General features: G+C 34.3%; 1 protein-coding gene across 1 annotated transcript in view; it reads left to right on the forward strand.

Moving 5' to 3' along the window:
- The window catches only part of EPHA6 (EPH receptor A6), an 846,791-nt gene that overhangs the window by 689,722 nt on the left and 129,119 nt on the right, over positions 1–27,950 (forward strand). Inside the window, exons 13-14 of the mRNA XM_061194037.1 lie at positions 11,344–11,469; positions 26,561–26,622. Coding sequence (XP_061050020.1) covers positions 11,344–11,469; positions 26,561–26,622 — 188 coding nt within the window. The remainder of the gene's footprint in view (positions 1–11,343; positions 11,470–26,560; positions 26,623–27,950) is intronic.

Consider the following 27,950-nt stretch of genomic DNA (forward strand, 5'->3'; position numbering starts at 1 on the left):
AATACTTTATCTCCTTGGGTCACTGCCATTCAGTGCTGTGAAAATGTGATTTGAAAAGCAAGTTTAAATGGGGCTTTCTAATTAGGCTGTTCTCATTTTTACTTTCCCAACCCTGTACCCACGTTACCCCGGAGTTATATGCACCCAATTATAGAACATTCAATGTGAGATCTATATGCCTTTGAGTATGAATGGGCAACTCTCAATGATTGAGTTTGAGCCAATTGCTCATTCAGCTGAAGTGAATTAAGTCTTCTAGGGCACCAGGGTACCATTTAGCAAATTACCTCATCCAGCTCACTAAATTTGCCTCACATGGGTGAACAGCTTTCTTCCAGGGAGCAGTTTCATCACCCCAGTTCTCCACTGGCCCAACTTTATTGATGCTAAAGGGTGATTCATATGACACAACATTTACCCACAGCCTCAGACAGTAAGACTGTATAATGATGTGCTCCGTTTAAGAGCACAGGTGCCAGTATTTAAAGGGTAAATGAGAGAGCTGTTTTCTTTGGATTTTTATAAATCAAATGTAAACAAAAGTGCATCATTATTCTCTGAACTCTGAAACTGTAAAATTTGGTGATAAATTCACCACTGTATAATAAAATGACTTGGCCCCTTAAAAGTATCAATAAACAAGTATCTTTTTCTTTCAGTACTAACGCAACAACATGTACACAAAATGAGCATATTTAAATAGCAATAATATTGAATGTAATACTTTGAAAGCAGTAAGTTTTTTTCATTTGCCAATAAAAATGTTCTCTTAATTTTAACTCAGTCCTGTTCTTCTCTTAGGTATTAACTCCAGACACTTATTGGTTCCTTTTTTGAAAACTAACATCAAGAGCATAAAATATATTTTGTGGTGCCATAATTTGTTAAATGATGCTTTAATGGTGGCTGGGTGCCCAAAGAGCCCATGCAGAAATAAAATGCACTCAAACTGCTTCCAAATGTCTTCCTCTCCACATATATCATGTCAGAAGCTGCAGTTTCTCTCACACTGTCACTGTATCCAAGAAGCTATAGTCATTCACCACCACTAGCAGAACATTTTCACAAACTACCTAAATTTACATCCAAGCCAATATTTAGAATGTAATAAAAAGCATGTATGTGAAGTGAACCAGTAATCTATGATACAAGAGTCTGAAATTGTCTTGGAACTAGCTCTGAAGAACACATTAATGGGAGCATTTTTCAACAGTGAACAACACCTGCCAGCCTTCTTTCTCTCACTTTTTCTCTGTACGAAATCCCTGAATCATCTTCAGTAATTCTCACAGAACAAGATGTACTTGGATCCTCATTTTGAACTCAGTCTAATGGCCTGCCAAGGATAACCTAATGGTAAACAGTCGTGAAAGTGGTAGCACAGTGAGGGGCTGGAGTATTGTCAGTGGAGGTGTTATTTCAGGCAGTCTCAACATGCCCAGTTCATGTGGCTTAAGAGTAATAAAATCAGGCTTCTTTAAGTCTGTTTCCGTGTTCTCCCTTTTTATCAGAAATGAGTGTTATCTCAGATTGGACCTGAAAGTTAAATTAATATAGGCCTCAAAGGCATCAAGCTTAAAGAAAGGAATAGCCTCAATAAAAATTAAAAGATACATTAAACTGGATAATGCCTGACTCTTTTCAAGCTCATTTCACATTTAGGATCTCCTTTGAAAGTAGAGCCCAACACGGGTATTAGTTTGCTTCAGGCCGTAGTTGAAGTTGCTGGCTTGTTTCTAAGAGAGTCGGGCCCCCAGAGAACGTTCTCTCTAGCTCTGTGCCTCACCTTTCTCTTGGGCTTAAACAGTTCAGATTGCTCTCCCCTCAAGAGCTTCTCTCTTTGCCCCTTCAATCATAAGTGAGAGGGCACATAGGCAAGACTGAAAGAAATGAACGGGAGGATATGTGTGGAGACCCCCATATCTGGCTGTTAGTGTCATTCAGTGTCCATCTGTCTGTCTGTTAATAAAGAACATAGGAGCTAGTGAGAGTGGCTTTACATGTCACAACATTTTTATGACTCTAATGATATTTTGACTCACCTGCTAAACCAGCTGCACTTAGAAGTTGTTATCAAAGCCAACAATAACATTGTCATGAATAAGGAAGATGAAGATACGCTTTGTAGTTGCTGTTTTTAAAAGTTATCGTCACAAGTGACCCCTAAATGCAAATAGCATGCCAAGTTCTGTTGGAAATATAAAAATGAGAAGCTCTTCATGGAATTTATTATAAGATATATCATCAACAGAAAGAATTATACTACAAGGAAAAAACGTGATAGTGTTATATGTGAGAGAAGGAAAAGAGCCAAGAAAGGTGGGTAGGGAGGTCCTCCTTGACTGTCTATTTTGTGCTAGGCATTTTATAAGCACTCCCTTGTACAACTGTCTTCATAACTATTTCCACATGTTACCTAAATGGGAACTGAGCCTCAGGGAGTGGAAGTGACTTTATGGTCATCCAGCAAGCTATGGCACGTAAGGTTTGACCTTGGATCCCTCTGACTCCAGCACTTGTGCCCTGTGGTTGACAATTATTCCTGCAGTGACAAAATGAAAAGTCTCTTAAAAGAGGTGGCATTTAGGCAGGGCATTTAGAATGGATCAGACCACGAGGCAGCATTCTCACTTTGTGCTAGGAGTAAGCAACACATTAAAGGAACAATGAATATTCTAGTATGTTTGAACTAAGAAGTAAAGATTTTGAAGCCACTCTTATGTATTGGGTTTGTGCTCAGCAGTAAGGAGATTTTGAGATTTTTAAGCTGAAAAGTGACATGCTCTGAACTGGAACTACTCGGGAAGGCATCCTCCTAAGTGTTTCCGCCGTGCATGGTCGCAGGGAATGACATGGACAGAAATCCCACATGCTTACCTCAAGCAAAAAGTAGCTTCCTGGAAAAGTGGATGTGTCTTTGCCACCACCATTGCCATTATGGTGCAGCCACCCCAGTCATACATTTACGGTATCAGAATTGATGTAAAATCATTAGGGACTTGATTAGTTTTGTTCTCTGTTGGCTGCTCTCAATTATTTTCAAGACCAATTGCATTCCCTGATTATTTCAAGACCAATCCAATTTTCAAAATGGTAATTAGTAAATCAAATTATCCTGCCATCTACTCCACACCATATAGATACCAAATGAGTATGATTCTGACCTGAAAAAGCCAACAAAACTTTGAAAGGAATTTAAATATCTTAACCTTAATTGAGAAATGCCTGGTAGGTACTAACACATTTTTTGTAGATAACACTGCCAAGGGTGTTATCATCAATATCTGGCAGTGAAACTAAATTCATATTTTGTACAGAATAGAGCAACAATGTGATGTACCTGACAGCAGGATACATGCTAGCAACGAGTGGCCAGTCTGGTCTGTGGGCAGCCTTGGAAAATTACAAAAAGGCAGATGCAGCCTGCCTCATGACCTCTTTATCAGGTGTGCTAAAGGTGCAACCCTTCCTTTAGTAATGTGACAGATATACCCATAGTTCATAAATACTAAATCATAGCACACGTTAGCTGTGAGCTAAATAGATCTAGCTTTCATACACAAATGCTTCTTAGCAGCTCCTTAGCTGACTCCTTGGCACCTGAAGTGTAAAACCATTTTTAAAGAACAGATAGTTTAAAAGTCTGACCCAAGAAAGAAAAGGCTGGGTCGGCATCTGCCAACCAAGGCCCTCAGTCAGGAGGACACACTTTTCAATTTCAGTTCACTACTTCACCACTTCTTAGAAAAAAGAATTCTAGAATTTTAATCTGTCCCTGGTTCCTAAACATTGGCTCTGCATAAGCATTTAGTGGAAGGTTATAAATCTCACTGAGCTTGAATAATTATATACAGTTTTGATGATATTTATATTATTAGAGTATACATGGTTTTAAAAGCTCTGACATCAAGAAAATTCAGTCTATTATTTATCCAGATAAAGTCAAGCTTTGAACTCTTCATCTAAGATGGTTTTAATTCAACTCAATAACTATTACATTGAGCTCCTACCATGCACAAGTTCTGGGATTGGTTATACAGGAGAGAATAAGATGTGCATGACTCATCCCTGTTCTGAAGGAATCACAACCTGGTGGGGAAGACAAACATGTCAGCCAGAAGTCACCAGCTGGCAGCCCACAGGCTGAAGTCAGCTAAGAGGTGTGTTTTATTTGATATCTACAATGTTCTTTAAAACATTTGAATTCATTGTCCTTAGCCAGAACTTTTACCCTTCAGCTGGACTCAGTGCCTTTGTCACCAACCTGATATATATTCTACTTGACAGGTCCCTAAAGGCATTCGAGTTTGGTATCATAAAATTGTAAACAAATAAATACTGTCCCTATGACAGCATTCTACCTCTATTATAGTACCAACATTAACAGGGGCACCGCAGGAGGAGTAGCAAGTTCTCACCAGGTTCGGTAGGCATGTTTTCACAGAAGCCAGAGGGCCTTCCAGGAGGAAGAAATATCATGGAGGCCTGGAGACATGAAATCATAGGTCAAGTTTAGGGAATTAAAGAGAAGAAATATTTGTCCCTCATTTATTAAACACTTACTGTCAGCCATTAATAGGCAATTCCTAGATGATCCACAATAAACCAATGTAAGCATTTATTATTAGCTCCGTTTTTCAAATGAACAAACTAAGTATCAGAGAAGGTAAATAACTTAACCAAGATGAATCATACGGTGAATGATTGAGTCAAAGTTCTGCTTGCCCTCAAGCCTAGGCATTTTCACTAGTAAACCTGATGGATGTACTGGCAGATTGCAAATTTAGTCAGGATACTTTTTTGATAATTAAAATTCCAGGTGCTACTGAACATAAACATAGGTAAGACCGCTGGACATAACCCATATTTGGGGGAAATATAGGCTTCATTTAACGTAGCAGTGGAATACAAATTAAGTAAACAGACTTTTAAGCTTAAAGGACATTTAGGGAAGTTCTACTCCAAGTTAATTTTACAGGTTAGGAAACTAGGTATTTTTTAAATATATTTTTTTTAAAGTTAAAGAACTTCTGTATTAAATATTAATTAAAATGTATTTTTCAATAAATGTTCTTAATCAGCTTCAAAATATTTTAATTCTCCTTGTTAATGCTATAGTTTTAAAAAATAATTTACAGTAACAGTTTTATCACACATATCTTACAAGTTTAAAAAGAACTCAGGAAAATCTGAAAATTTCTTTTTAAAAGCACTGAAGATTAACTCATAAAAATCTAGCCATGAAACTGCCCTTTTTACTTCAATAATTTTATTATGACCTATTGAACAACAGGATGAGAAACCTATAAAAATCATATTGCAATGACCTGAAGGATTAAAAAAGAAGCCAAAACAAAGCAGTAATGGTTGCATGATCTTTAATTGTATTTGGTGCCGAAGAATCTACATGGAGATTAGCTGTGCTAAAAGGAAAATACTAATTTCATTGTAGGCATATTTCCATTTATAAGAATTTAGGAAATGGGCAAAATTTTGTAATTGCATCTTTGGCTTAGCTTAGTTAGGATCATTTCCTGAAAATAGTAGTGTCATATCAAAAAATATTTTATTTCCACTTTTTGTACTAGAAATGTGTCATAGTGCCAGGTAAAAAAGAGGTGCTTCAATAAATATTTACTGAATAAATGAATAAATCCGTAAATGGATAAAAGGATAAATGAATGAGTCATTCATAAACAGAATGATTCTCTCTCACATTCTAAGCCTAATTAAAAATTAGCTCTTGGCTAGTCATTAGAAAGTTGCCACTGGCCTAGGAAGCAAGTAAGCAGGCAGAGTATTTCCTTAGATCCTAGCAAGATATTTGCCTAAGGAGCAATTTGTCACTTTTCATTCATCATTGATGTATCTACTTATTCAGCTTGCGCTCTGTGCATCTTCTGATCTACTTAGAAGAGACCAAGTTGGGTTCCCAGCTGGCCCATCTCAAGCTTTACAATAAAGCAGGAATCTTTTCTGTACCAAATTAGGCAGAGCAGCTTACTTTTTTCTAGACTGCATGCTATTACATAAAAAGACCAAAAATAAAGTTCTCAGTGGAGTGAAAGGGTCATTCTTCCAATGCCTTACATGAAAATAGCTCTTCTTACGGTTGCTGGTCCTCTTCACTGGTGATGTAACTGTTAGAGTCTGAGTCTTCATCCACCATCACAGAAAATTAGGAAGCATGTGTTCAAACAAAACTAATGAGCTTATGGTTTTCTTTTACTTCTCTCAGAGGAAGAAAGAATGTGTAATGCTATAAATTATTGTAACAGAAGAAGAAAGAGGCACATACATGAGATACACAAGGAGTGGAGGGAAACACAAACAATCTGACAAAGAAGGGACAGCTGAAATTAGACAGATGATAGATAGATAGATAGATAGATAGATAGATAGATAGATAGATAGATAGATAGATAGATGGATAGACAGGCAGGCAGACAGACAGACAGACAGGGAAAGAGGTAGAGAATCTTTGAAGGTTCAGAAGTGAGCATTTCTCAGGAAAAACAGCCCTTCGACATAGCATTTGGTTTAACAGACTATGTTATCACTGAACTTTGAAATTATTCATACTGTAGCTCAGAGATACCATCATTAACCAAAACCACACAGTTATGGAGAGGCTGCTATATGTCAGTTACAGAACTCTATACTGGATACTTAAGGGTGAAGAAAGGATCTCTACTCTGAATGTATACATACTCAATTCTTAGCTCTCCAAATTTTTGGTCTTGTCCCTATCAGTAAACATTTTTGAGCCCAAAATCTCTACTATATGAATACTAATTTATGTCATATATATCTACTATTTTACTGTATTTATTGTAGTTTTATATTTATTATAAGCCACTCACAAAATATATTTAAAGGAATGAAATTAAAATATTTTGAGATAATATTCATTTATATATTAATAACATAGACTTTATCAATTTAGGTCTGATTGTAAGTTCAGTTTATTTCAATACTTGCTTTCAAATAATAATCACACCACACATAGGCACAATATACATAAAATGCTACGTATTAGGGCCAGGTTTGTTATGTTATGTGTAAATCCCTGTTTTTAGTATTGTTCCCAGTGACTATTTGTGATCTACTCTTTTTAGATCAGATTAAATCATCCTTGCATTTCATATTGTGCTTGAAAAAGAACTCATTTTAGGAGTTGAAGACAGAGTTTCCATACGCTATATTTATTTAATATACTCACATATGTGTACATGTATTTTAAGTTTCCAGTTCTAAATTGTTTGTCTTGAATTAAGACTATGCATTCTTTGTCTATACGTAGATCAAATGGTTATCTGCAAAAATACAGCCTAATGGAAACAATTTGAAGGAGTCAAATCTCAAAAGTTCATGTTATAGGGATACTGCCTTTATTAAACTTTTCGGCATCAAAATTAAATTATTGATATGCAATCTTCGAAAAAAGGATTTGTTCTATTGGGGATATGTGTATGTATGTGGGGGAGGGGTAGTTCTTCATTAGAAAATTTAATTAATCTTTATTTCTGTTTCTCACCTAAAGTGGTTTCTTTTTTAAAAACATTAGGGCTAATAGTATTGTCTTATATTTATGATAATTTACTCACATTTAAACCTCACAAATAGCCCCGTTAGGTAGGGTCAGTTATTTTCATTTCACAGAGGAGAAAGTTGAGGCACAAAAAGTTTAAGGTCATAGTTTGTTATCTTTTACACAAATTCTTAATGATATCTAATTTCTAATATAAAGTTATTTCAGAGAGATTGCTGCAATATCAAATGAAAAATGGGATTGCTTTTCATTGAGTTTGTGCTAAATATATTTTATTATAATTCTTTGAAAACTGCTAACTCTACAGGCAAGATTATTCTCAGATGATCTGAGTGATCAGTCCTCCATTAATTAATGTCAGAATACAGGCTGCACCAACTTCTTCACACTGTTTCTTTACCTCATTATATGACCTATTCATTAGCAACCATTTTTTTTAGGATTCTTTATTCTCGAACAGTGTTTTTCAGTGGGTGCTACCAGCATTTTGAGAGAGAATTCCCATTTGTGCAGGCAGGATACCACTTACTGCAATGCCTTCAGCATGCATCCTGACCCCCACCCACTAAACACCAGTGATGTCTTCCCACAGTCATAATGTGCAAGGCTCCCTAAATGCATTGAGAACCACTGAGTTAATGAAAGACATAAATCACCAACCCCTGCAGCCAGTGACTTATGTTAATCTTACCTTACACCAGTAGTTAATAGTGTCTTTTATCCATCTGATATCCATAAGTGTTTGAAATTATATTAGAGTAGGGTTACCAGGTTTAGCAAGTAAAAATACAGAACACCCAATGATCTGGTAACTCTATATTACAGGCAGTATAATGCTAATGTCACATGTTGGTCTCTCTTTAACACGCAACTCAAGATCACTAACAAATTGGAAACTCAAGAATTTGAGATTTAGAAAAGCATGTATGAAGTGACACATTTTACATTTCAAACTTGTAATGGCTAGAGGAATACTCTCATCACATAAAAATCTAATTTGTATTAACAAATACTTAGCCTATTGAAAGTAACTAAAATCAAAATACTCGTGGAAATTTATATTTCTCCTGGTATAGATAGTAGACATTGTTTATTATTCAGCTACAATGTAATTGATTAATAAATTCCACCATTACTTTAAAAAAACCCAGTCAGATGGGGTCAGCAACTTAAGCAATAGAGCAAATCAGACTAAAATTATTTCATATCAAATTCCAAAAGGTTTGTGAACTTAATTTCTTGTGAATTAAGAGATAAGGGAATTATAGCAAAGAATAACTTCAGTTTTCCTGATTGAACTGTGAAAACGTAGAGCTGTAGTGTTTCCTGCAATCTCTATTGACATGGCTGACCTTAAGAAGAAAACTGATAAGGCGTTATTATCACATAATGTGATATCTCAATGGAATATATATTCATGCGCACCAGCTTTTCTCTTTGTTTCAGATATAAAAAATGACCGTTACTTAAGGAAGAGATGCCACAATAAATGAAAGACCTTTTAACCCACAGTAAAGAAACGTAACAAAGCCATTATGAATGATGCAGCAAGTTTAGGAAAATGAAAGCTGCTATTAAAGATGACAGGCCATCACAACAACAAAAGTAGTAATCAGTGTAATTGTAGCAATAAAATAATATTTGTATTTAGTTTCTTTCAAGGAGTTAAAATAATGGACATCTTTTCTAAGTTAACAGTTTTGAATAATGTTGGCAAAAATAGCAAAAATTCAGATAAAAAGCTCTAAATGTGAAGCAGATAAACATTATCTAGAGTCACTGCTCTACATGCTTTTGTTTTCCTTCAGATTTGCTTTAAGATGATTACATTTATGTCCCTTTTACTTTCCTGTTCATGATGATGATATTCTTTTTCTTTATAATCTAGTGTTCTTGAACCAGGCTTCTGATTACTTGACTTCAATAAATCAACAGCTAAAATTGGATCATTTTTGGTTTTCACAGCATGTAATAAAATCTGAATTTCTTGTAATTATTTTTCCTGTTGTAAAATCCCCATTTCTTTTGTAACTTTAAATAAGAATGCTTTATAAATATATAATTATCTCCACATGGTATTCAGTGAAGCTCCTTACATTGATGAGTGTTTTCGCAGATGATGATGAAACATTGCAGTGTGGGAAATGCCTCGCGTGGGCAACACCGCACGCAGGCTTATGTTAACTTTATGCTCAGTGATAAATATCCCATGTAGTAACAAAAGAGTAATTAATTTCACTGTTCTTGGACGGTTACCTCAGAGCACTTTCTGGCTTACATTTGGCATTTTTGCCACACCTCTGAATGTTTAAGGGACTCCAGCTCTGCTGGGCCATTTTACTAAAGCCCCATAAAATACACAACAAAACCAGTTTATTCACAGTATAAGACACTCTTTCTATGCTTTCTTTAATCCAGGGCACAGCATATAGGCCTCACCCATGAAAACATTCATTGTAACCTTGCTCTTTCATAAAAACATCTCTAAAGATCTAATAAATGCTTTTTCTTTAGCAACAACTTTCTCCATAGAAGCAAGATATAGACAGTATGGTATACCACCTCCCTTTAGTCCTGGTCAAAGTTAAAGAAAAATCAAATTTTAACTTATTTTAGGTGCAAAATTTGTGTCAAAGAACAGAACAAAGTCTTTTCAAAAATACAGGACTTGCTAAATTTGAACTGGGTCTCTACATATGAAAACTGCTGTGCCTGATCGGGGGTTTCAGAGGTCTCGAATGAGATGCATTTCTTACAACTATCAGTATAACTTGCTTTTAAGGTATTATTGTGATTTAAACTTAGATATACTATATCAATTACCAGTGCTGCCCATGCACTAATGTTGCATGTATATTACATTTTCTTCTGAGTGATTTTAGTATCTTTCAGGTCATTGAGAGATAATGTAATGCCTTGAAAGATAATGTAGTGCCACTATTCCAAAGTGCTAAGTTTCTAACTCGTATTCAGGGGATCTCAATCTCCCATATAGGAAATGACTCATTTATTTTTAATCTATAGTGGAAAGACTTTGTACTGGGAGTCCACCAGCTATGTGATATCACTTCCCCCACTCAGTTTGCTGGTCTGTAAAACGTGGATTTTTTGACTGGATGATCTCTAAAGTCCTTTTCAGCTCTGATATTCTTTTATTCTGTGATTCATTATATTATTTTATGGATAAACATCCAAGTAGTTTACTTTTTTTTTTTTTGCTTCTCTCTCAATAGCCTTCTTAAAAATGAAAAAGCATGTGGTTCTACCTTTGCAAACTCTCATGTCTTGTCACTAATAGAAAAGTGAAGCAAATTAAGAAATGTGTATGTTGTTTTTCTTACCACTATTTCAAAAACATGTGTAATTACTGTATGGTATAGAAGCTTTCCTCATTTTAAGCTCTCTTACTGATACACCTAAAGTAAATCACTGCTCTTTCTAGTGCAGCACAAATCCCAGATCCTATCGTGGCTATTTTCTGGATATCTTTAGCTCATGTAGAGATGAATTCTGTATGTATTCTGTCAAATGTAGATTTAGAAATTTCATCTTAGCATTCTGATGCTTCTAAACCCTCTTGAATTGTAACTAGTTAAGAGTAACTTTCTTTTCAAAAAACTAGGTTTATTTCTTAAATTTGTGAATAAAAATGCATTCCATTCCTTTTAATTTCATAGCTTCCTTGTAAGGTTTGATTTCTTTGTTGATTATAGGTTTGTTCCAATTAAATGATCAACAACTTTTCCACAAAGAAGACTTTTTGATTAACGTCAATTTTTATCTCTTAAAAGGATCCTTCCCGGCCATTGGGGTGGAAACGTTTTGCCCCAGCTTCCTGAGGGCAGGGTTTTTAAATAGCCTCCAGGCCCCGCATCCAGTGCCAGGGAGAGGATCTTTGCCCCCCAGGATTCCTGCTGGTAGGTATTTCAGGTGAAGTTTTCTGCCATCGTATACAGCAGTAGGACTGTGCTTACAATTGACAGAACAATACAGAAATAAATATTTCTAAAATATATTGTTGAACAGAAATGCAAGCGACTTTTTAAAATGCAGGAACCACATTTGTGATACCTAATGCTCTGAAAATAATATAAAGGAAGTAGAAGAAGGATCTGTAAACTGAGCACCCAATCAGCATAGTGCTGCCTCTTCTAGGAAAGTTTTTTCATAAATAAAAACTAGAGACCAGGTCCCAAATTCGTAACTCAAGAATAAAACAGGGATGAATTTGAGCCACTTTACCACTTGGAACTGACTAGAAAAAAGAATTTAAAACTGAGTGTTATTAACTGAAAAAGTAATTTTATATCTGAGTAAGTTTACAGAGATTTAAAGTTCCATTTCACTAAAGAAAAATGATTTGAGAAAAGGCCAGAAAGTAGCAAATTTGGAAGAAATTTTTGAGAAAGAAAATTAACATGCAGTTTTCCCTAAAAATATCAATCTGACCAAAGCCATATTTTATCAATGAGGAAAAACAAAATATAGGATATTGAGCATTTTAAAATGAAATTTCAAAGTTTAGTAAATCACTTTGTATATTATCCTTGGTATTATTATAATCATAAATTAGTTTACTCTTGTCATTTTGTAAAATATCCAGCTGCCTTCCTCCCTGGTACCTGAGGCATGCAAATCCAGTTTATATTTTATATGTGTTTAGCAAGATGGAATTAGGATATTGATTCTTGGAGTTTTTATCATAATTCTTGTGTTTCTTATCACAGTTAATACTTATGCTACAAATTGTGGTAATGACACCAATATTTTCAGGAGGGCTGGCCCAGACAGCAGAATAATGGAAACATTTGAAAAACTAAAAAATACAATGGAAACAAAATCCCATCATGCACATTTCTTGTTTTTCTTAGCAAAATTATTCCATCAAAGCCTAAAATTATTACACTGACATTTTTCTTTTGCCTTTCAGTTACCCTTGCCTACTTCGTTATAACATACAAAAAGTAACAACCATAAATATGCTTTAGTGTCATTTGGTTTTATCGTTGGATAATTACTAAAGTGGTTGGAGACTTTGTAGCCAGCAATGCCACTGATAAGTAGGAACCAAAATTATATGAAATAAAAATTAGCAATTTTAATTCTAATGAGTGTTATGCCACCTATTTTCTCCCTAGAAAAAAAAATGGTATCAGTTACACACGAATTTTATTGTTGGTGGAAGTAGTGATGGTGGTGTTGCAAAAAATTGGAAATAAAAATCTATATAAACTGAGCTCTCAGAGTTAACTGCAAATATAAAAATATAGCATTCATGTCTATTAATATTTCAGTGACTGGAATTGAAGAGATGAACAGACGATTTATAGTTTAATGACAAACTTAACTCTTAATGACAAATCTTGGTAGATTTAGGTATGTTTGGCAGAAATGACATTACAAATCAGTAGTGACTTGAATTATTCAACATCACTGGTAAAAATGACAACCCTCGTCATTTAGCCACTGAGCCTGATAGAAGTAAGATGGTGTTTCTGTAACACAGACACAAAACAACTTTCCCGAGAGGGATCTAAAAGAACATCTAGCGCCCTCTTCTTCTAGGCTTTAAGCCAGATTTGCCTCCAACCTTCATGGGAGAGAAAACCCAGTTCAGTTTCCATGACTTAAATACAAATCAGGTGTAAAACAATTGCTTCATAAAAAATGTATAGATCTAAACTTGTTCCCTCAAACTGAAATTAACTCAACTCACTTTTTCTGGCTTGTATCACTTTGATAAGTGATCCCTGTACACTTTCTCTGGTACTTTTCAGTAATCACTGCTATGATTTCTAAGGTAATTTTTATCCTCTTCCATTCAACTGTAGCTTATTTCCCAAGAATTCTCTTTATATTTTGTATAAAGAGGAATGAAGCAATGATATGAGAAGTTTTTATTATTTCATATTAAAAAAAAAAAGAACCCTAAAGTATTTCTTTGCCACCTAATAGCTGAGTGACTCTTCAGGTTTAGGACATCAATTTGAGGGCAGAAAGCACTTCCTTCCTTGACCTGTATCATGGTACCTTAAAAAGCTGGCCAAAGGTTGATGCCTACTGGGCAGAAATTAATTTGCTTTCTACCAATTGTTTATATGTTACAGTACCTTTAGGGTCTCATAAGACATTTGCTATGTCATTCAAGGAATCACAAAATCTGTTCTAATGATGGTACTAATTTAGTTCCCAGTTACTTCTTTAATCAAATTTAAATGAGATACATGATTATGTCTTATATAAAATAGTTTCTTTGCATTCATGTCACACTGTGCTATCAAGGAGCAATATTTTTGCAGTATGTATTTTTACACTAACTGCAATAATAAGAGAATCACTGAATCATGAGAACCAGAAAGCAGACAAGCCTGAAATCAGTATTTATGTAATGGTTGTCAATTATTTATATGACCTTTCACATTTCTAGAAAGGTCATAGTAAAGGGTTATTATTCTTAGTTTCAAATAGAGAAAAATACCAGGAAGTAATTGGCTGAAAGTTGAATAGCAAGTATATTCATATATTTATTGCAATGCTTTTCAAATAGCAGTCATCCAATGAAGTAGGAAAATCTCGGGAGAGAGAAGTCAGGAAGAGTGGGGAGGGGAGCTGAGAGAAGCAAAGAGGATGGAGAAAGAAAGGAGAAATTAGAAAGACATAAGTGAAATTATATTTTTTGAATCAAACTCTTCTCCATTGTATTCTTCCCTATTAAAATCAAATTCCACCTCCTTGAAAAGAATTAATGTCCCTCTTGGAAATATGTTATCAGGTATATACCCTAAAATAAGCTTGCTGTCTTTGCTCCATCTAGTTATTTCTTTGATTTATTTCTATAATCAAACAGTATTTGAAAGTGGGTAGAATATTTTGTATGCCATAGAGTATAGCTTATACATAGGGTCTTAGACTGATGACTTATCTTATGACACCTTTGCCTTTACACATTTAGTGGCTTATATGCTTACCATAAACAAAGAAAATCAGAGTAATAAAGGCATTGAGAAACAGAATTATGCACTGATAATGATGGTGTAATAATATATGGAAGTTGCACTGGTCCAGTCTTCCCTGTTACTTCACAGCAATAACTATCTGACATCATGCGATATCTTAAATTTACATACGATCCAAACATTACAATGTGTCTTGAAAACTAGACTTATTTATAAGATATAAAGGCATATTCATTATACTCAGAAAGTAACATCTTAGGTTGAGTATGATTAAATCAAAATTCTACCTTACATTTTTCTAGCAGTTTTCTGTCAGTTGTGGAAGACTCGATAATATTTTTCATTACTGAAGTAATTCCTATGTATAGATTAGATTCTAGGCCAAACTCAGATATATGCCTTAAAGTAAGAAGCTTTTTCAATTATAAGCAAAGCCTACAAAAGAGAAAACATAGGAAACAGGCAGCACGTGGGATATAGAAATAGATAAATTCTAAAAATAAAAATCAATGTTGAAGGTCTTCCTAATACTTCCTTTGTGGTTAGTCTTGGAAGCTCTTTAATTGTTGAGGGGATGTTCTTCTGAAACACCGTCTTGGTTTGTCTACCTATGCTTTAAATATAATGCTATATATAAAACACCTCCTTTGACATTTTTACCTGAGCTGCTCTCTGTTGCATGCCATGTGTGAGGTTCAAGGTAAATGGCAAAGATGGGATAGATAGCTCTCTTCACCTTCTTGCTTTGTCAATTTTGTGAGACTTCCTCACTGCTTACTCTGAATCAGTTTAAAAAATAAATGTGAACACATGGGGACTCAAAAATCAGATTTGCAATTACTAGGTATATGATTAATAGTAATGTTTAATATTATTTATTTATTTTTACCTTTGCAAAGAGATTTGAATGAGCCTTATACTCAAGTAGCCAGACTTTTTCATATCCTCACTACTGTCCCCCTGACTATTAATGTTAAGATATGAATTCACAATCCAGTTTTGTATAAAAGAGTAACAGATCCAACTAGACCATTTCTATAGCAAAGGACTTACAGTGCTGAGCCAATATTAAAATGTCTTCAAAGTCTATTAACAATGATTATCAGTATTTTCCTTTCCATATTTCATGTGAAATCCTATCTGATATGGAGTCTGGGCAAATATTGCATGCACTATTATCCAGTCAAAAAAATGTTTTATTGAGAAGGCATATAGTTTAGATATTAGAAATAAGCCAGGAAAAATAAATAAGGTTGAAGCTGCAGAGAATCTAGGATCTAGTGAGTATAATATTATCAAATCCTGATGCATATAGAGGACTGCAGAAAAGCGGTAATGCAAATACATAAGACTGGATGGCAGACTTTGAAGGAATATACAATGAGTTAAGGAAAACTGACATGAATTCAGTTTGCCAAGGGAAATCAACAGTGGAAAAGTATATACCTTTTAAATACAATCAAACTGCAGTTCAGAAAAAACAAAGTAAACCATTTCATTTCTTTGTATGTTCAGGCATCCTAAAAGAAAAGTCAGTAACTTTGTTTTCAATCTACAATTGGACATTTCAAAATTAATCACTTTTGACAACATTTCTGCTTGCTAAAGTTCTCCTGAGGATGATTACTGTTTTTATATTTTTCTGTAGTATATATGGCAATTTGCTTTATTTTATCTTTAACAAATACTGTTGTAATAAATATACATAAAAGATAAGATTGTGGTTTACTTTTTAAGTAAGAGGTCTTCAGGGGAAAAAAAAGACTCTTCTTTAATTGAAGGGTGTATATTTTATATATTTCTGCAGCTGAAAATGTTGCCAATTACCCTGAATAAGATGTGTGTAAATGAGTGTTTTTGTGTGTACCTGCTTAAACCAAAAGCTAATTATAATAGGAATAGGCTAAACTGGATTAAATGTGCGAAGTAAGATCCTGAATAAATGATTCAAAATGTAAACTGTGGTGAAAAGAGAAACCTTCATCTCAATTCTTTAACTCCTGATTTCTTTATTCCTTGCCATTTGTGTGATTTCAAGCCCCAGTAAGCCCTACCCGATACTCATCTGCATAGTTGTGTCTCCTGGAGAACTCTTCTCCTTGAAAGTTTGTTCAGCTGCAGACTTCAGAAGGAAATCCTGTAAACTGCAACTATTTGAAAACTAGGGTAGGGACTCTGAAGCAGGGTCAGACAGGAACCCAAGATTATTCTATTTCAGGCCTGAGGAAAGGCATAGAGAAGAGACCGTCACTGATAAAATGACAAAGGGAACACACCCAGCCGACAGAAGCACAAGGAAGGTGACATGAGTGACTGTATTTCTAGTTATACACCCATAAACAACCCCCTTCAAGTATTTGCGACACTGTTATTGCTAGGTTAAAGTTACTTAAAAACACTTTTGCGCATATATTGGTAGATTCCAAAACCAGTGCAAGAAGGACTAGCCGGATAACGTTAAGATGGTGTTCAATCTGCTTCCTCTGTTGCTTAAAAGTCAGTGAATTCCAAAGAGCATGCACGTCATCTTGTGGTTCTTTGGCTTACTTGAGGAGAAATGCACAAAAGGTTAGAATGTGATTTAAAACCTAAATTTAAGACAACTTGAAGATATCATTTGGAAAAAGAAAAGTCAGGATGGGAAAACATACAAAATGAAGGTGTAATTTGAACCTTCAAGCATCATTCAGTTTATAAAAACTTTAATCTGTTGCAGGGTCTATGAGTTTAAGGACTCCTATGGACCGACGGTCGTGATGTTGTGGTACAGTTCATAGACTCAGATTCCTTATGGATTATACTTTGTTTCTTGGCCAAAAATAACATAGACTATCTTTTCCAAGAAAATGGACATACGATCATATAATTAAATGTTTGTATACAATTTCAGGAGGTCTCTGGACACCCTGAAGTCCATCAGTGAAGAATTTCAGATTATTAAAAACTCAGTGTTCTATATATAAAGTTATGTTTTAAGACATCGTGAACAGCAGCATCTTTATGTAAGACTGACCGTGCATTTAAAAGAAAAAAAGAAACAAAGCAGCAGGATGCATTTGATATCAAGCTCTCGAACATTTACAGAGAATTTCTATTTTTTTCCTACCAGAAAGACATGAAAAATCTTAAAAGAGCCTTTAAGTAATCTCCAGATTCTTTTTACTAGTTCTTTATACTTTCCTATTTTCAGATTCCGTAAATAGTTTTAGCCTTTGACTTTCGCTCTTCTTTCTTATTAGCATAAATGTTTCTTTTATCTAAAGATCATTTCAGTAAGTTTGAATCTTAAAAATCCAGACTTTATATATATGACAATTTAAATTCTCAGTTGAGAACATATATCTTCCCAACTAGGGACGTTCATGTTTTATTATTACAAATTATACCATCTATTTTGGTCCTATTCAAAGAAACTGTCAACACTTTCAAAAGATTCATCCAGGAGTCATTTTCTTCTCCCAAAGAAAAATTCTGAAAAACTTTACACAGCTTGCTAAAGCTTAGTCTCCATGTGAGTCAGTATTTAATCTTTGTGTTGGTTGGAATTGTTGTGTTGGTGTGTTTTCACCTTACTGGAAAGCATGATAAGAAACTGAGCTGCTTAAATGCCTCTTGCTCTTTCATAGGGCAGCATGCTTGCCCTCCTGGGCTGCTGGGCCACTTAAGAACATAAGAAAGGTGGGGAAAAACCACACCTGTTGTAAAACACATCTCATCTCAGCATTCATTCTTTTGCATTGTAGGACAAAGCACAGTGGAAGTTGCCCTGTGGCACAATGTTAACTTTTCATAGTTCTATTCACAGAGGTCTTACAGAAAGTGTATTTAGCAAAATTGAACATTAAAAAAAAAGTTAAATCCTTTGTAGGAATTGCAGAAAAGATTCAAAAATAAGTAGTAACTTTCCTGGGGGGCGGGGAAAAGAAAAGTAGTTGGTAGTTTAATTTACATCATATGTATGATTCATTTAACAATGTTTTCTCCATTATAATTAAAATCTCACCATAAATAACCTATGCAGTTAGGATTAAATATATCCTGTCCAGAGGTTTGTTTGATTTTTAAATTTTCTGTTGATTTTCTTTTGATTAGTGAATAATACAAAAGACCAAAAGGCTGAATATTTGATCATTTATGTAATCACAACACACTTTTGAAGCCAGAAGTAAAGCACAACATTTGAAACACTATTGGAAAATATGACACTTTCTTCCCAAAGCTTCAGGACTCTTTCTGAAAACATTCCTTTGTATAGGAAACTTAAGGTCATTATCATAAACTGATGTTTAAGAGATGGAGAAAGCAAAATCTAAAGGCTATTCCAGCAAGTTTCCTTAGCACACATTTCCTGTTTATATAGATTATCATAAGGCTTTATGGAGCTTTAAAATCCTAGAACTTCTCAAGGACAAATCATCTTTGGCAGCAACACAATGCCCAGTCCATAATGGCTTTCCAAGATGTGTTTCTAAGATGAGGCACACAGATTTGGGGTAATGCTTCATGTACTCTAAATTACTAATGGAGACCCAAGTATTATCTGGGGGTATGACAAGATGGACAAGCATTCAGACTCTGGAGCCAGATTGCCTGGCTTCAAGCCCTGGCTCTGCCAATTGCCCAGTGTGTATCCTTGGACAAGTTCCTTAAACTCTCAGTACATCCATAATCTTATCTGTTAAATTGAGCTAGTGACTATACTCACCACAAGGGTTGGTGTGAGGATTAAATGAGTTAACACACGTAAAGCCCTTAGAACAATGTCTGGCACACTGAAAAGCTTATTTTTTAAGTCAGTTATTATTACATATGTGCTGATTTAGATGTAGTATCTATTTTTTAATTACCCACACAAAAACTTTTCACAGATAGAAACCAAGAACAAAAGTGGCATAAAATTATTTATTTGACATGCAGTTTAATGTGGTTTTGAAAAACTTAGCACATATTTCCTGTTTCATGTTTATGTTTTGAACATTTCAGAGTATTTCAAGTCATGAGAATTCTCTGGTATGTTCATTATTCATTGCTACCTAGTGGTAATTAAACTATAGATTATTGTATAATCAATTATTTCTTTCATAATAACTGGAAATCTAAAAGTCATAAATCAACTAATTTCAATGCATGTGCTTTCAATTTGATCATTATCACATATTACTTTTATACATGTGGATGTAATAAAAAATCAAGAAAGCCATTCTTAAAAACTCATGTGTTATTAAAATTTTGCAATATGGTTAGTGTCTTATGTTGAAAACCACAGTCTAACATCAGGCATCTTTGGCAGTAACTTTCATTGCCAACAAGACACTTCTAGTTAAAGAGAAATCTTTTTGCCCATATGTAATTTCCAGTAGAAAAAGGACAGTACTGAATATTACTGAAGTTAATTGATACAGATGGTATGCCACTGCTTTCTGGAACTGTCAGGAAAATTATGTTTCATTTCTTTAGCCTCACATCTTAGATTTACTCTAAAACAAATCTAGAAGTGCCACTGTTTTCATAAATGCAAATCAACCCTCCTAATTTCTGCTCAACTGTTTTATCACAGAATAAAATAATTTATTCTTCAGCGTTAATCCAAGGTTATTTGGCTCACTTCTGAATTTAAGAAGCAAAATAAAGAAATTAAGAGAAAGCATGGAACCAAATTAACAATAATTATTATATAGATTTAGGGGTTTCAAATAGTTATAAGGTTAAAATCAATTCCAGCTTAACCTAAGGTATATTGGTAGAGGTCCAAATCTGTAAATAGAGTACAGAAGACACAAGATGGCTTTTTAGATAAGAATAAGAATCTACTTCCTACAGAAGCTATTTCTAAGAAACTCTATATTATAGTATGGTATTTAAAGTAAGAAAATACCCGTTTTGATTATTTTACTCTAGGAGAAACCATCTTGTTCTTTAAAGCAACTTCAAACCTGTTGATTTCAGGTGTAAAGAATTTAAGTGGACCTTTGAGACAGTCAGGAAAATTCCTAAATATATTGATCTTAGTCATTTTCAGTAATGAACCTTCTTCACTCTGAAAAACACTTCTTAGCTTAGGATTCAACATCTAGTCAGTAAGGTAAGATAGAATACTCACATTTACTCATTCATTCTTTAAGCTGTTATTGGGTGGTTTGATGTTTATAGTATCAGGTACTATTCTCTGTGTTGTAAACTCATTATCTCATTTAATCCCACACCTCACTCAATGGAGAAGGTGGATTAACACCTCCTCCACAGTGACTTAATAAATCTCATGAGATGGAGGAGGTATTATTATTATGTAAAAATATACAAATATACAAATGAGGAATGTATATAGTGTACAAATGAGGAGACTGAAGCAGTGAGGTCAGTGAGTTATGAAAGGTCGCTTGCCCAAAGTGGAAGAGTCTTCAATAGCATGCTATCTGACTCTAATCCCACATCTTCTAACTGCGCTGTGCTGAGCACACAAGGCGTAAGGTAATAAACCATCCCAGTTTGCCTGGGACACAAGGATTTCAGTGCTAAAACCAGGAATTAACTGTATCATATAAAACATGTAAATAGCAGTTATTTTTACTTTGCCATAAGATATAAAAGAATCTTTATGTCAATGCCAAAGTACAATAAAATATGGAAATGATCCATTTTTATAAACTATTTTTTTCTACATAGTGAACAATTGTAATAAGAAGGCGGAAGCAGATAACTATGCCCAAAAGGGAAAGAAAGTAAAGGTTCCCCAACATTTTTGAGCGGCAACTATTGCCAGACTCTGTGTCAATTATACGTTTTTTCATCTACTCCTTTGAAAAATCACATAGAGTATGTAATATTATCCTCATTTTATAGATGCAAAAACTGAAAGAGCTAAAATAACTTGCCCAAGATCATGCAGGTAACCTAGCTAGAATTGGAATTGTTTTTTTCCTCAAAACCATACATTTTATATTACAAGTAACTTAGGATTAAAGTCTATTGATTTGCCATTCTGTTATTTCAGTAACTCTGCTCTAGGGCTAGAATTATCCTTAGAAAACGTCTTTATTTGTGTGTTCCTTCTGGCATTCCAGTCAAAAAAAATTAAATTGAGTACCTCCTCTGTGCCTCACTCTGTGCTATATGTAGCTAGTGAACTTACAGAGAAGCATTAAGCACCAGTCCTGACCTCAGCAGCATTTTAGAGTGGAAGGCAGACACCTTTGTAGTTAGTATCAATGCCATACCTAATAAGTGTTATACAATTGTTTAAGATGTAAATGGAAAAAAAAGTAAACCATCAAGTCATCCTAAAACAAAAAGTGATTCACGGGAGAATTGACCGGTGGAGATGGTATTTAAGTTCCTTTTTTTATATGTAAGTACATGATTTCACCAAATGAAGACAGTGAGAAGGCAGTCTTCCAAAGAGAAGAGGAAGGTCCAAGTAAAGTCGTACTTAGGGAATTATGAGTCCCCTCGAGAATTTGAAAAACAGGAGGTGGGGAACTGGGGCTGTAAAAGATGACAATGGAAACAAAGGTAGAGGAAAGATTGTGAAGGAATGTAATTGCCAAGCAGTTTAGACCTTAATCCTGAAGAAAACAATACAATATGTAAAGCAGTCTTTAAAGGAGGGATGAGACATTAGTCCTTTATAGTAATTGTTTACTTATTTCTATTCCCCTTTCCACTATACACTCCATGAGAGCAGGATCTTGTATTGATTGAGGATGTTTCTCCAGAAACCAGAAGAGTACTTGATGCATAGTAGGCATGTAAATATGTATATCTGCTATATCACTGAATGTTTAAAATAATGATTATACAAGCATTAACAGGTACAACCAGTAAACGATTATTGTAATACGTCAAGAGAAAACAAAGGCAGAATGTGGACAGTGTTAATAGGTTTTGTATAGCATCAGCACCACTTAACAACTTATGGACTAATAAGGGTTTGATTAAGTGGGAAATCCAATATTACAATAGAGTTTCAAACCTGGGTAATTAGATGGATGGTGGTGTCTTAACCAAAACAGAAATAGAGGAGGAAAAGAAGGTTCAAGGGAAATCTTTTTAAGTTTGTATTTGAATTCACTGAGAATAAGATTCATTTGGGACATGATCTGATAATCATCGGGCAACAGTGTTAAGAGGAAAACAATCCTCCAATTTTAGTTCTTGTGAATCAAAATAATTATTTAATATATAAATTTGTTCAAATTTGTGTCATCCATATCTCTTGAATGCCTTAGAGGGATAAGAAAACTATTTCATTTATTATGAAATCCATTTGAGATTATAATTATAATTCACTATCAGTACAGCAGAAACAGGGAGTAGAAATAAATTAAATAACTGGCTCAAAAAGTCCTGAATTACAACTTGGGAGGAAGAAAATAAAAGCAACCTGTCAATCCAAATTATTACCATAAATTTTGTTACCTATTAGACAAAATATAGACGTGCTATAACATTAAATAAACTAGATTGATTTAAATCTGTGATAGAGTTTTGGGGTTGTTGAGATTTGTTTGGATTCTTGATATTACTGACTACACATTAGAAATTGCCAAACTGATACAAACCACTACATCCAGCACAAACTCATTACTTACGTGAAAATGTTGAATCTGTCATCTCCTTTCAGAGTCTTCTCTGAGGCCAAAAAAGGTGGGCACTGTTTCACTCACAAAATATTTTCCCCAGAATTTCCCTGGAACATTTAAAGAATACCTCTCTTTTGTTTCCTTTAACAACAACACAAGAATGGCCTTATCATTATCTGGTTTCTCAATATCTATATCAAAATCATCATAAGTATTGAGAAGCTGCAAATTTGAAAAAGATTCTTTGCGTTCAGAATATAAGTGATTTCTTATCGAATCTTGATTCTAATGCAGTTTAAAATATCCATAACAATATCTGGGCTATTCATGTAGGAAAACCAAAGAACTTCACTTTTTGTGTGACTTGTGAAAGTATTTTTGAAGATCTCTTCAACTGGTGAGGCTTCTAGAAAAGATCTGGGGATTTTGAGACTTGACTAACATTTAAGAATCCTGGAGCTTGTCCATTGACTCCAGTACAATGCAAATACTAAGCTAATCCTGTGATGTGAGGCACTTAGGGTAACTGGCTAAAACTGTAAAAATGGAAATAAGCTGAAATATTTTGAAAATTAAAAAAAAGAGAATCACATCCAAATGTATTTTCTAAGAGCAAAAATGCAATATATAATTTTTACATATTTAAAAATAACGCAGAAAAAGCACTGTTACCAATAGACTTCTCACACCTAACCACATATTTGAAGAATATCATCCTAACTTTCATAATTTCCCTCACACTTATCTACTTTCTTGATTATAAAATGTAATCATGGACTGTAAGCTTGTAATCTTCACAGTGTATCTAACTTCCCTGTAGAAAACCACTAGGAAACAAATTACAGGTTAGATACCAGTGATATTCCAAAAAAAAACTTCTTAGTTTAATAACACTTGCTTTCAAATGATGCTACTGAACAAAATACAAAAGACTCAGAGCTCAGGTGTGAAAGTTTTAATTTACAAGAAACCGGGGGAGTCTTCATTTGACTCTTTATTATCTTTAATGAGAAGATGAAACTTGTCACTGATGAATTTTAAGATTGTATAAAGTATCTCCCAAGGAGATACAGATAGCTCTAATTTCAAAGTACTTTGTATTCACATAGATTAGAATCTTGCTGAAGTACTTCAGTGTTACTCTCTTAGGAATTGTGAAACTGATGAGAAAAATCAACTTGTTTCTATGAAGCACCTACTCTGCTCAGCTCTATGGGAGATGACCTTGAGAAACCCAGTGAATGGGGATACAAAGCATCTGTGGGAAGATGAGGGAAAAAAACAACCTAATACAAAACCAGGCACACATTTCATAATGCGGACAATAGATGTGATGGGAGTGCAACCATAGGAAATGGCTGTGGGAGACTTTCATGGAGGAGGTGCAGTGTATAAATTCTAGGGAGATGTGAGTGTGATTAGGGGAAGAAGCAAGTTGCGAGATAATCCTGGCAGGGGAATACCAAAAAGAAAGGCAGAAGGAGACAGGATTGAATAATTATAGGTGATAATGACAGTTGATGAGGCAGTAGATGATAAGGTTAGTTAGGAGAGAAGAGGTCCATCACTGGAGAGGATTGCCTAACAGCATGGGCCTCACAGTTCTGATCTATAAATCATGTCTGAGAGACACCTTTGGCATAAAGGTTAAGAGCTTAAACTCAGACAGACTGCTTGATACGGCCACTTAGTAGCTATTTGATTTGGGGCAAGTAGTTTAATTTACTATGCCTCAATTTCTCTATCTGTGTAACAGGGATAATAATAGTATTCCTAGGGAATGTCAGGGTTTTTTAAAATATATTTTTATTTATTTTAAAATATATTTTTAGAAAACTAAATATGTTTCTCTGACAGCAATGGTCAAGATAGATTGAAAAGGTGTGATTATGAAAGAACCTGGGCAGTCATCGTAATAACCCAAATTTCCCCCTTAACATCCATAATCCATTATCATTCAAACTGGAATAGTGGTCTCATAATTTTTATTTTTCCCTACCTTGCTAACCAAGCATTTGCATCAAGCTCCTGTCTCCAAGCTCTCTGTAACCCATGGCAAAATAAAAGATTTCATGACAAACTTTCAAATTTAAAACCCGGATCTTCTAGATCCCTGCCTACAGTAGGGCTGACAGTTCATTTGACCTCAATATTTTCTGATATAGTTTTTTTTATCTGTACTTGGGTGAAATTAATGACTTTTAGGAACATTATAGAAATTTGCCAAAATGGAAAACTTCTTTGGGTTCTAATTCTATGCATGATAAATTGGGAACTTTATTGCTACATTTAACCTTTAGCACATCTTTCTTTAAAATACAGATTCAAGTGTAAAATCTAGTATTTGCAGACATTGTACTAATTTGTTCCAGTCACCCTTTGTAACCCTCAAGGCTTTGGGTTCATAAAAGGGACATGAATTACAATGTGAGATCTAATATTTCCATCATTGGTACACATAATTTCTTTCCAGATCTTCTTTGTGCTCATGAGGAAAAACTCTGTGCACAGTGCAGATTGAATTGCTAAAAATTCCAATGAGAAGCGAGAAATATAGAAGTAAAAAGTAAATATGTCATACATGTTTATTTCAGGTAAATATCATTTTCCCTCCCTAAAATGACTTTATCTTTTAAACTCGGGCAATGGAGCAGAACAAATAGATTCTTTTCTTTGAAACAAATCAGTTACTTATGTCAAATATTCTACCTAATAGAGGTGTGTTCGGAACTGTAACAATTGCAAATAGATATGATAAAAAAGAAATAAATGATGTTCAGTTTCTGATTTTAGCTTCTGCACTAGACTATGAAATCAGAGTTACTTATTTTTCATGTACTGCCATCATTGTTCTGTTGATCTAATCTACATCCAATAAAGAGATGATCAAGAACTACTACAGGTCTCACCAACTTTGTAGCATTCATCAATCTACTGACTTTTTCTACTTAAAAGCCCTTAAAAGTAGACTATGACTGATGGTTTATAATTTCTTAAAGAGAATTCATGAATTTCTCCTTTCTGCTTTGCCTTAAGAATATTTCAGAAATGCCCGGTCTAATGTAATTCAGCCATAATTACTGCATCACTGGAGGAGAAGTACCACAACTGCCAAAGCAGCTACAGTAACTGCTTAAACCCTGACTTTAGCTTGTTGATTGCCTTTTAAAGAAAAGCTCAGGACAACAAGAACATAATCTGAACAAGTGATTGCAGGGCTTTAGAAAAGGAAATGCTTAATTACTTAGTAATTCATATTGTAATTCATGTTCTTTTTATGAACTCAAAGGAAATAATGCTATAAAGAAATGGAGAAATGTGTATGTTTAATGTGTTTATAGAAGCGTGTTGGAAAAGGAAGTTCCTATTAATAAAATACAAATAATTTAGCTGCCACAGCTGGAAATCTCTAACTGCAGCACATATTTCTGTAATTGCTGTAATTCTTGTGTGTTCTCTTGCTCTCTTTGCAGGCAGACCAGTAATGATTGTGGTGGAATATATGGAGAATGGATCCCTAGACTCCTTTTTACGGGTGAGGTGTTCTTTTCTGATGGCATTTAAATAAGCTATTCTGAGTTCTAGATTTAAAACATTTATCATAAATTAATTTTTGCATAATGTTATTCATGGATTTTTCCATGAAGAATAGCAGGATTTTCTCTAGGGTGTGTTTCTCTGATACTGTGATACATTAGAGTGTTACTAAGAGGGTGGGGGGAATATATACACATGATAATATAATTGATTTCTCCTATAAATTCACTTGCCATATTAATATATACATATGTCAAATGATGTTATAAAGAAAGAGATTAAATGAAATTCAGTAGCTTCACATAGCCTGTGTGAAGCAACTGAGTTTCATTTTGCTTTATCACATTTAACTATTTAGTAGGATATTTTATGCATTATCTGTAATGCTGAACCCTTTAAATTGATGTATATTTACCAATAATGACTCAAGTTCATATCAGAAAATGGATTTTATCAGCTTTGTCCTTCTTAAGTTCATTGGCTGACTATTTAGAGAACAAAAAGAGAAAGAATGAAACTCTGACTGAGATTTATTTTAGAACAAAAATTTTTAAAGCACTCTTTTTAAGTGACTTATCCCTGAAAGTCTGGTATATACAAAAATCATTTGTTTTATATAGTGGTACAGAATAACACAGCTGAGAAGGTACCATGAAGTTATAATTCAAAATGTGTTTATAATATTTTTAACATTTAAAAAGTCAATGTATGCTACAAAAATATTCATTGATAGTGGAAAAAACAGAAATATTTAAAAAGTCACTAGAGTATTTTGCATCCCCAGCAGAGGTCACATATGTGCATGTCACTGTATTCCTTAATATATATTTACCTACAGAGACATAGCCAGTTTTCTTACTTATAAAATGACTGGACTTCTGCTATTTGAAATGTGTTATATGTTTTTCTTCTTTTTTTATGGGAATAAATAATCTCAAGCATTCTTTCTTCACTTCATTTTTTGCTCAGTGTTATTTGGACAAGTTTTGTGTGCATCTTACCTCTTTCCCTTGATCTCATTTTCATTTATTTTTCTTGATTCCATGCCCTCTTCTTCCAACTGCTCTCAATATTAGCAGTGATAATATATTTATACTGTGACTGGACTTGGTGTCCAGATTCAATGCCAGAAGCTGAATTCAGCAAAATTGTCGAGTTATTATCGAGCAATACTCTTCACAGAATGCATACCCTCAACCAAGTACGCTCTTTAAGGCAAAATGAAATTCATAGGTGTTTAGGGACATGAACTATTTGTTCTTTTCTGTAGCCATTCTCAGAATGTTATTTTATAGATTGTATCCATTTCCCCTGTAAATGTGCTAA

The sequence above is a fragment of the Eubalaena glacialis genome, chromosome 6 (assembly GCF_028564815.1).
Source record: "Eubalaena glacialis isolate mEubGla1 chromosome 6, mEubGla1.1.hap2.+ XY, whole genome shotgun sequence".
In the NCBI taxonomy this organism is placed as follows: Eukaryota; Metazoa; Chordata; class Mammalia; order Artiodactyla; family Balaenidae; genus Eubalaena; species Eubalaena glacialis.